At 41.6% G+C, this 10,417-nt stretch overlaps 1 protein-coding gene across 1 annotated transcript in view; it reads right to left on the reverse strand.

Annotated features, from left to right (window-relative positions):
* The window catches only part of asic1b (acid-sensing (proton-gated) ion channel 1b), a gene marked incomplete at both ends in the record, with an annotated part of 183,728 nt that extends 178,437 nt beyond the window's left edge, over positions 1-5,291 (reverse strand). The window contains one exon of the mRNA XM_080846479.1: positions 4,930-5,291. Within this exon, the coding sequence (XP_080702605.1) occupies positions 4,930-5,291 (362 nt within the window). The remainder of the gene's footprint in view (positions 1-4,929) is intronic.
* Between the last annotated feature and the right edge of the window lie 5,126 nt (positions 5,292-10,417).

Genomic DNA, 10,417 nt, shown 5'->3' on the forward strand with positions numbered 1-10,417 from the left:
TTTAGCGAATAGCTATTAATCCTTAATGCACCTTTAAAGCCAGTGAGCTAACTACCTAAAAACCTGTCCATCTCCAACACCAGCACAGTTAGTACTGATTAAAGCTTGCTAGCATGTTAACTGGAGTTTATCATTTCCATAGGGTTTCAGATCTCGAACGCAGAACTACAAAGTCCATAGCCTGGGTGGCTCATGGGTGTATCTAGCTGTCCTTCACATGACCATATACCATCAAACTGGATTTGAGGATGATACCAAAACTTTAAACTTTAAACCATATGTCCAAAAACTAGTACATTCCTTCATACTGTTGCTTAAAGATGCAATCATTCCCATAACTCTTCTCTATCTTGGTCCTGTACCCCTTCACCTCAGCGGCTTACAGACTTAGAAAATAATTTGTATGAAGCCCTGGCTATTTGTCCTGCCGTTCACCTGTGCAGTCAGTTGACCCTTCTCTTCCTGCTCTATTCACAACACAGCATCATAACAGACGCAGGCAGACAGAACCAAACGATGTCTGGACACCAGATAGCATCTCAGGGGACTTCCCTGCTATTCAGTCTTCTCCTGCCAGCTTAAATCAGGCAAGCACAGTTTGCCCATGTTAGCATGTGCTGCTAACTGGTGCAAGAGTAGTTTTACTTCCTAAACCACGTTATGTTCACCTTTTTTTTTTACCAAACTAAGATCCATTACTTGTCCGTTACAATGGTAGTTCTGTCAGTAGATGCAGGTGTGATTGTTCATTAGGTGTAGAGAAAATCTAGGATTTGAGTCAGTATACAGTACCTGCACATTAACATAATTCCTAAAATATTACACAGTTATATTTTCAGCTCTGGAGGCCACTTTGTAATTGCCTTCATATTTTCCTTAATTAGCCTGGCCTTGCCTAGTCTGATGTCACCGCCACCAGACTTGTCTCTGTTTGCATTGGGGCCAGATAACTCTGCGCAAGGATTGATTAAGGTTAGGGGTGCTGCCACTGGCCATAGAGTAAAAAACACACTGAGCAAAATTACATCAGCACAAAGTGTTGGCTTCCTTTCCCAAGCCAAGACGAAGGCTGGCAGAGCCAGGCAGGTTTACTGGAGATAGTGGATACGTTTGTGAACACAATAAGAATGACTTAACTAAGTCCTCTTAAAAATCAAGCCAGATCCAGCAAGGAAAAGAGACAGGTCTTGACAGCCTTCAACTACGACAGTTTGCTCCACCTTCATTAAATCCATCTGAGTAACTTGAAATAAAACAGATCCAGTTGTGTTACATCTGCTGCCATATTGTTCTGTGTGCAGCCATGTTATTTTAGCTCATTTAACACAACATAAAGCTTCCTTTTCATCATCCCCCCCTTCTATCAAGTCCTCTGATTTACCCATTAGAGAACCTGCGTCAAACCATTTTCAATAAGGGATAAGCAAGAACTGACCTCATCAGATATAGGTTTGCAGTGCCCTATCACAAAACTATATTCAAACTGCCCCTCCATAAAGTAAATATGGGTTTTACCTGAATCCTGCTCATGGGGAAGCCCTCTCTGCATACCTCCCTTCTGTTCCTGCTCTATTTAGCCTACTTAGCCTCCCATCCAACCTTTTGATGCACATTTTAAAGATGCGATAAGAAAGCCTGAGCGGAAACGATTGAAATTGGCAGGAGAGTGGAGTGGATTAACTTCCGATTCGCATAGGGTATAATGCGACTAAAGTTGATGGAAACAGGTTTATTCGCATCAAATAGAATTTGTTGAGATTTTATTATGTGTTTACATTTAACTTGCACTGAGATCCTCAAGTTTTAAATCCACAGCTATTCACAACTCCTCCCTTGAATAGATAAGTGCATTTATAATTCACAAAACAGCAGATGGAAATGTGCAGAGCCGAAAATTGTCCTGGCTATCTATTGTGTCGGCCTCTCAAAAACTAATTCATGTGCCTTTTTCAGGTAGAAATGAAACAGCGAGGCCCATCCTTCCTTCCTGCCTGCCTGCCTGCCTGCCGGACAACCAGTGTGAGGTGCCTGCCGCAACACACACACACACACTCTGAGGCGGAGAATGACAACTAATGTCCCAGTGGCAGATGGAGGAGGACAGTTCCAATCAGTGACACATGTGTGTTCTCCTAGGTGTGACTTCTAAAGGCTGTAACCAATCTGACAGATGGCAGAGTATCACCATTAACCTCCTGTCAATCGCAACCTGGGGCATACAAATTCATAACATTATATTTTAGAAATTATAAATGTATATTCATATTGCCCTGGAGGTCAGAGTGTTTTCCAGAACTGTTTAACAACTTATCTCTTATACTAAAAAGATATGAATAGTGCACAAGAATGAACTTAGTCTTGTTTTCACACTGTGATGGAAAAAATGCCATAGGGAACAGGAATCTTTCTGACATAATTTATTATAATTACATATATTCATTATGCAAAATAATCTTGTGTCTGTGTGTGTGTGTGTGTGTGTGTGTGTGTGTGCGTGTGTGTGCGTGTGTGTGCGTGTGTGTGCGTGTGTGTGTGTGTGTGTGTGTGTGTGTGTGTGTGTGTGTGCGTGTCCGGTGCGTGTCCGTGTGTGTGTGTGTGTGTGAAAGAGAGAGGGAGAGTGCCCCCCCCCCCCAACACACACACACCCTCTCGACTCCATAATGTATGCAGCAATAGTAAAGGATGCAAAGGAGAAAAGGACATTCAAGCATACTCTTATCAAACAAAACCTTATGGTTAACTTATGGTCAGATATCACTCAAATAGGAGGCAGGCCCACTTCCACAAACCTGCTCCTCTACACAAACAGAAGATTGTGATTCATGGCATGAAGTGACTTGCAAACACTATAGCACTTCAAAAAACAGGGAATTTGTAATGGAAGAAAGATACAGATCTACCAAGAGGTGGACATCAACAACACCTTCCTGACCGTTGTATTTCAGGAAGATTTTTCTCAAGGGAGTGAGGTAAGTCTTGCCCAGCAAGACTTTAACATTGTAAAAACACTGGCAGAGTCATCTGAAGGAGACATCAAAAGTAGCATCAATAGTACTGCTGCCAGTGACATAATTAATTCATGGGAGAACACAAGAAACGGGCGTCTCCCCTATATTGTACTACTATTACACCATTCTTTTAAGAATTTAGGGACACTACCTACTGTAACATAAACTATACTATAAGGAGTTTCTTCTAAGGCCAGTAGAAAAGGACAAGAAGGCCTTGGGCCATGAGGAATATCAAAGAATATGCTTGCTGTGTTAAAAAGAATTTGCTTACAATTTGAACGGTTAGAGGTTACTTAAACATCAGCTAATTGCAAGCTAGCTTACAAACAACAGCAAGAAAGAAGAGGGAACCGCTCATCCAAAATCAATTAAGCACAACTACAGAATCTATAAAATCAAACAACTTTTGGAATAATTGGACTATTACTAATAAAAAGCAACACGAGGAACTAGCCATTAAAAGAACTTCACTTTGAAAACGTATATGGTAAATGTAGCATGATTTCAGAACAAACCCAAATTAACAAAATAATTGATCAGTATGGAAAACACATCAATAAAATACCAATTCACATTAGACTACTTTAACAGATTATTACAGAAACCACAATGCTTCCAGCCCGAGAAGGCAAGTGGGCCTGATGGCATCCTCAACGAAATGTTTAAAAAATACAAGCCACAAAACTTTGTTTGGCATTCTAAAACTTTTCAACTTGGTTCTGAGAGTTGGATACTTCTTTGATATCTGGAATGATACTTCCCTGGTATCTGGAATACACGGTCCATATTCCAGAGTTGGGACAAACTTGACCCTATAACTACCCAGTCACATGCATAAGCAGTAATCTGCTTTTGTAGCAATTGAAAACAGTAGAATCTTAAACGTATCTTTAATCGTAATCTTAAATCTTAAATCTTTTCGAGCACATCGCTTTAAGTAGACGTGTAAAACATCAGACCATAGTCACCCTACACACATAATCGACAAATACAAACCAGGATAAAAATGCCAATGGGAATGATGGTGTATTCTTTAAACTTACTAAAACTGGCATAGGGAGGAATAACATAATAAAACACAATAATAAAAAACAATGTATTCAAAGACCAAATGTGCAATTAAACAAACAAACAGGATTCTTCACTCAAGAACAGGGTGTGAGACAGTGAAGATGTGTACAGAGACTATCACTGTCCCTCTTTAATATTTAATATTTATATTTAATATTTATCATTAGTCCTCTTATGTGCTATGGATTTTAAAAATGGGACAAACACCCAGTTGAAACCCTGCATGCCGAGTTCTGTAAAAGTATCCTCAAAGTTCAGAGGAACACACTAAACAATGCATGCAGGGGTAAATTTGGCCAATATTATTTATTAATTCAAATTGAAAAAAGAGCCCTCAAATTCTGAAAAACATCTTTTAAAAAAATGACCAACTCTTGTTGTTTTAAAGCTTTGAAAAGAGATGAGTGTAAAAGGAGTCCCCTCAGTCAGCTAGGCGCACGCAAACTAATATGACTAATGAGAATAATTTGACAACTTGTCGGTCTCAGAGTCAGGACTTCGCCACACATAAACACACACACACTGCCGTTGCACTCCATCTGATATTCTGTACTGTTTTCCTTATAGATAACAACTACCTGAACATTTAGATTTTTTTGGTAATACAACGTGAGTATGTGTCATGCCAATAAAGGTATTTTTTATTTTTATTTGAGAGAGAGAGAGAGAGAGAGAGAGAGAGAGAGAGAGAGACAGCTGCGACTTCCCACTACGTCGCTCAGGCACAATACTCTACAGCCAATGGCTCGAACACACACACACACACACAAACACTCACACACACACACACACACACACACACACACACACACACACACACACACACACACACAGTACTGTGGCTCACCTTCCGTTGAGAAGCGCGAGAAGCTCCCCAGCATGGTACAGGTCGTTCCGTGTCACCCGGCTGAATCGGAAGGAATTGAGGTTGCAGAAGGTGAGGGCGGGGAAAACCATCAGCGGCGCCGCGACTTCGTCCAGTTTGGTAATATGTGGGTACTCGAAGTAGAACTGTACTCTGTCGATGCACACCAGCATCAGTACACTGACGGACCCCATGAAGAGCAGAATCCACAGACAACGCTTGATGCAGAGCCGCTCATATGTAAACATGTGCGAGATGCCATGCAGCGTGGACCTGCTGGCGAAAACTTCAATGGGAGGTGGTCGCACGCAGTCCATCTCATCTGGATCTGCCTTCAGGTCCATGGCTGAGGATCCGACTGCGTGAACGCGGGTATACTGGAGAAGAGGAATGTTCGAGCTTTTGAGATGCAAACTAAAAGACAAGCAAGTTCACGCCCTTTCACGCGTGTCTTTTAGTGGTCATTCGAAGTATGAATACGGTTGGCGCACTGCCATACACTACAGTTTAAAACATAAAAAATACACAACCCGAAACGTATATTCGCCACCGTTGACTACTTCAGAAATGGTTGGCTCTGGGGCAATACAGCATTGCCAATAGCTTCACAGTCTGTAAGCTATTCTGGTTACAATCTTAGCAGAGTTCCCCTTTCTGTCTCAAGCACCTGTCAAGTGAGTCACTCAACCCGTATGACAACAGAACAATCTAGTCTTATGTTTAAATTCTTTCTAGTTCCCGAAACTTTAGGTGATAAGCGTCCTCGCTTCACTGATCATTACCGTTTCTCTATAAAATACTAAAAGCACAAAGTAGCGTATGGAAAAAGCGTTAGTGTTTATAAACCAGTATCACGCGGATCTTCCACTATGACCGACTAGAAGTGTCTCAGGTGAACGTTTGTAACAATGCAAATAACAGATTCACACAAGAGCAGGCGAATTGCAAAGAGAGGCTATTGGTAATACGAGGCAATGAGACCGGTCCGAGACCCCTTCTTCCTGTGAACGACTCCAAAACAGTGACAGGCTACTTTTATCTAAAGCAGGCACCACAATATTGAGATATTCTCTTCTTCGAGCTGGCGACACGGTGACTGTGGACGTAATCCAAGTTCCACGCTTCTAAGAAGAACACTGCGCCCCAGCAGATGAAATCGGTTATCTCCTGGATTCGGTAAATGATGTTGTGAAACGAGATGGACTGGACCGCGCGTGATATGGTTTCGGTGGTATCTCCAAGACGCGCCTGTGGTCACGTTAAATTTGCCATGATAATTGACCTGCAACCGATGCGATTTTTAAAAACAACCAAACGTTTGCTCAAATGCGACGAACCTAACGGTGTATATGGGGACTCGAAACTCGGAGAGAACTGAGACCACCGCCACTGTCGCGGCTATTTTTTAAGGATCGTTCGTCAGAGAGGAAGGGAGGGGGTCTTTGGAGAAAAGGGAGAGAGGGGTTGGGACGCAGCGGAGGCAAACGGGGGGAGAAGGGGAGACACTGCACCGTTTTGATTCCCAGGCTTTATGCTGACGTGGACGGTAAACGGTGGAAGTGCCTGCGGGTCTGATACACTGGATGTGTTTGCCGTTGTACTCCCAACGGACAGCCACAACAGAAAGGAAAGGAGTGTAATGACTACCCAACCCCCCTGCGGAGAATGCCAGTTCTTAACGGACTAGACATCCTTTGGTTGAATAAGACATCTCTTGCTTACCTGTTCCAGTGCATGCTTCGTGTGCTTGCGCGCGCGCGCGTGTGTATGTGTGTGTGTGTGTGTGTCAGAGAATGAGAATGGCTGCTAGGCTAACAAGTGTGTTTGTGAAAGCCACAGCCTAGGGCCACTATCAACCCATCAGTGACACGGCATACAATACATCTTTAAGTCCCTATATTGCTGCAGTAACTGTTTCTCTGTCACAGCCATTGATCAGTCAACGGCAATCAATACTATGCCCTTTGGATATGGCTTCATTACAATCCATCTTACATGCAGACAGAGGTTGCCTTGGACCAAATTAGTATTTTCTCTGCATATTTGTCGTATGACGTGTGAAGGCCATGTCCATACCCCATCTGAGAGATATCGTTTTTCTTCTTGTCTTAGTATCATTATTCAAAAATGCTCATGCAGTAAGAGACCCGCAAGAAACACCCTAAAGAAACAGTATGAGCAGCACAGCAAATAGTAATGCAGCTGAGTTACATGTCTAATATCAATCAATATATTAAGCAAGTATGCAGTACCGGTTCTTTCAACACGCACACTACGCACGTTGCGTAGGGCCCCGCACATTTATTATTTATAATAAAGGCCCCGTGGGGAAAAAAAAAAACGTGACAACGTAACTGTCCGTCGCGGACGTCAGACAGCTACCCATGCGCAACATTAGTGTAGAAAGATGAAGCGGAGCTATCCCTCGGGGAATGAAAAAAGGAAGGGGAAGGAACTTGAAAATGAACTGCGGGAGCAGCAGTCAGGTAAAGCCTTTAACTCTCCTCTCCTGGTGGAAGAGGAGGGACAGTCCGTGTTAGACCTACATCAACAGGGCGGTGAGCCCTTGGGGATCCCCGGTCTCTGTGCGTCTTGCTAGCTTCTATAATTTTAGTTGTAGCCTTGTATAGTTACAACTGCACTTAACAAAATGGAAACTTTGGAAAGTAATGGATACATATTGACTAAGATTGAAGTTTGTTTGCTTGGATAGCCCACAGGCAAATATAGACGTATACGATTTATTCTTGGTGAATAAATAAAACTCGTGAAATATTATGACAATGGTGCTAAATAATAAACACTTATTAAAGGCACCCAGTGCAACTTTATGTAAACATTCAATGAAAAATAAACATTCAATTTCTACTATTTTTTAGACGTAGTAAGTTTCAATAACGCCTTACCATTACATATCGACATTCAAGGAGCAAAGATGAGAAGTCGTTGTGTGGTGAGAACTGATAGAAAATCGTAAACAACAACAATCGCCGGTGGGGAGAAGCCATTTTTCCATTGACTGGAAGCCTGCTTTATTTATTGCAGGTTAAAAAAAATTAAGAAAATGGCGGCGATTGTTGTTGTTATCGATTTTCTATCAGTTCTCACCACACAACGACGTCTCATCTTTGCTGCTTGAATGTCGGTATGTAATGGTATGGAGTTATTGAAACTTACTACGTGTAAAAAAGACTAGAAATTGAATGTTTATTTTTAAGCCTCGAAAGTTGCACTGGGTGCCTTTAATAGAGTGAGATCATACCGAGAAATATCAAACTGTTGCTTGAAGTATTGGTTTGATGTTTCGAGGTTAGTACGTTGTTTATTATGGCATTTTACTCTCCTTTCATTTTATAAAGACACGGTCATTGTAAATCGAAAACATGTCGTTTTGTTAAGCTCAAGTCTTCTCACGACTCAATTTGTTTGCCTAGCAACCACTTCAACAGAAAACGGACAATATGGATCTGCTAAATAAAATGGTTTTAATTCCAAGTGATTCAGAGTTTGTAGTCTTTCTATAACAAATAGTTGCTTCTTCTGAGAACTTTGGCATATTTTCACTGGACCATTGAAGATTTGAAAGTTACAACCAATGTGTGTGTTTTCATGTTAGCATGGGAGCTGGTAAATGAACTGTTGATTGTAAATAGGCTGCCTTTAAAGATTTTTAGGTCTTTGTGTTTTTTCTCTCAGTGTTCACACTTTTCTGCTGATTTGGTCTGTATTTATTCTGAGTTGGACCAACAGGTGGCGATATGCAATATATTTAAAGGGGGGATGAGTGGAAGCACTGGGTGTCAGGTGCGACGGTCGAAAATTTTGGGGGTTCAGTTAGGAGGGCCCCTTGGTAGAATTTTGCCTAGGGCCCCATGGAGGTCTGAACCGGCTCTGCAAGTATGATAACCATAAAAAAAAAAAATCAGACGATTCATTTGGTTTATATGAAGTATGAAAGAATGAGATATTAATTCATAGTTATGTCCAGTAATAGCAGATCTACATGTGCTTTGAAAAATATGCTTAATTATAGGTCAGTGGTGATTTAAAGAATTAAGAGGAGAGAGAGGGAGAGCGAGAAAGAGAGAGGCGTGCTGTGGCTCCACATTAAAGAGATCCATAGTTGACGAGTGTGTTCTCAAGTCCATCGAGAGATCTCTCAGACACAACACAGTCTAGACTCAAATGCCAGACCTCTGACCGCTGGCATAGTGTGGCTCATGTTGTGCCTGATCTTGAAGTGAAGAAGCCTGTTGAAAGCACAGCATCACTTTTCTGTGACATTTAGTCCTAAATGGATTTCATGAAGAATATGTTATCAAACATCCAGGGGGTCATCTGTGTGTGGGCTGTGTCTGGCATCCACTCTGATTCTTTGTGACAGTTGATGCTCAAACTTAGACTTTTGGTTTCACAGACAACAGCGATATTCTCAAATGTTTGGCTAGCTGAACCTGGCTGACTGACAGAAATGAGAGCCAATAAGAATGGACCAAGGTCCTCCTGTATTCCTCTCTTTGCTATCTTCACATTCCTCAAGCAGTCTGTGGCAGCTTTCATCACTGATCCCTAGAACTATTGACCATGTTTGTCCCTATTACATTTCTAGTGAAGTTTCTATTTCTATGAAGTTTACATTTATATGAATGTTGAGAAGAGTGTATATAGAAATGCTCAGACTAGTAAAGGAGCAGCAGTGGAGAACAGCTGACTGGAACAGATTAGGCCCATATGAACCCAGAACACCTCCACCCCAGAGTCAGCCATCACTGGATGGATGGATAGATGGATAGATGGAGGGATGGAGGGATGGAGGGATGGATAGATGGAGGGATGGATGGATGGAGGGATGGATGGATGGATAGATGGATAGATAGAGTACTTTATTTATCCCCAAAGGGAAATTTCAACAACACACAGAATAACAATACATACAAAACCAACTTAACTATACAAATCAGTAGAAGAGAAATATAATTTAACTTTACGGTATTGCTATTGATATATTGCAAATTAAATGTAAAATGTGCATTGTGGATTGCCACTCAAAAGTTGACAGGCTGTATGCAAAAACACAATAACAGGCAAATGAGCTGTGGGGAAATGGTTTATCACTGCTGAGCCAGTGGCCTGGGACTACACCAGCAAGGCTGCCTGCCTCAGAGATTAAGCTGTGCTGTGGTTAAGCAGTGTGCAGCTATGTGTGGAAACTAATAGGTTTGGAGAAGATAGCCGGGGACAGGTGCTGAAAAAAAACGCGAGGTATGGACTGGACTGGTGGTTAGGCACCGCAATTATTTTTTTCACTAAAATCAATTCAAATAACGTAACACTCTTTTATAAACACAGAAGTTTACTCATCAATCTCAGTATACTACTGTTGTCCATGTATTATACAATTCACAGTGCATAGAAGCCCATCATTCTTCAAGCTCATATTGATACAGATATTTCACTGTAATTACAATAT

This window comes from Sprattus sprattus (assembly GCF_963457725.1).
Source record: "Sprattus sprattus genome assembly, chromosome: 10".
Taxonomy (NCBI): domain Eukaryota; kingdom Metazoa; phylum Chordata; class Actinopteri; order Clupeiformes; family Clupeidae; genus Sprattus; species Sprattus sprattus.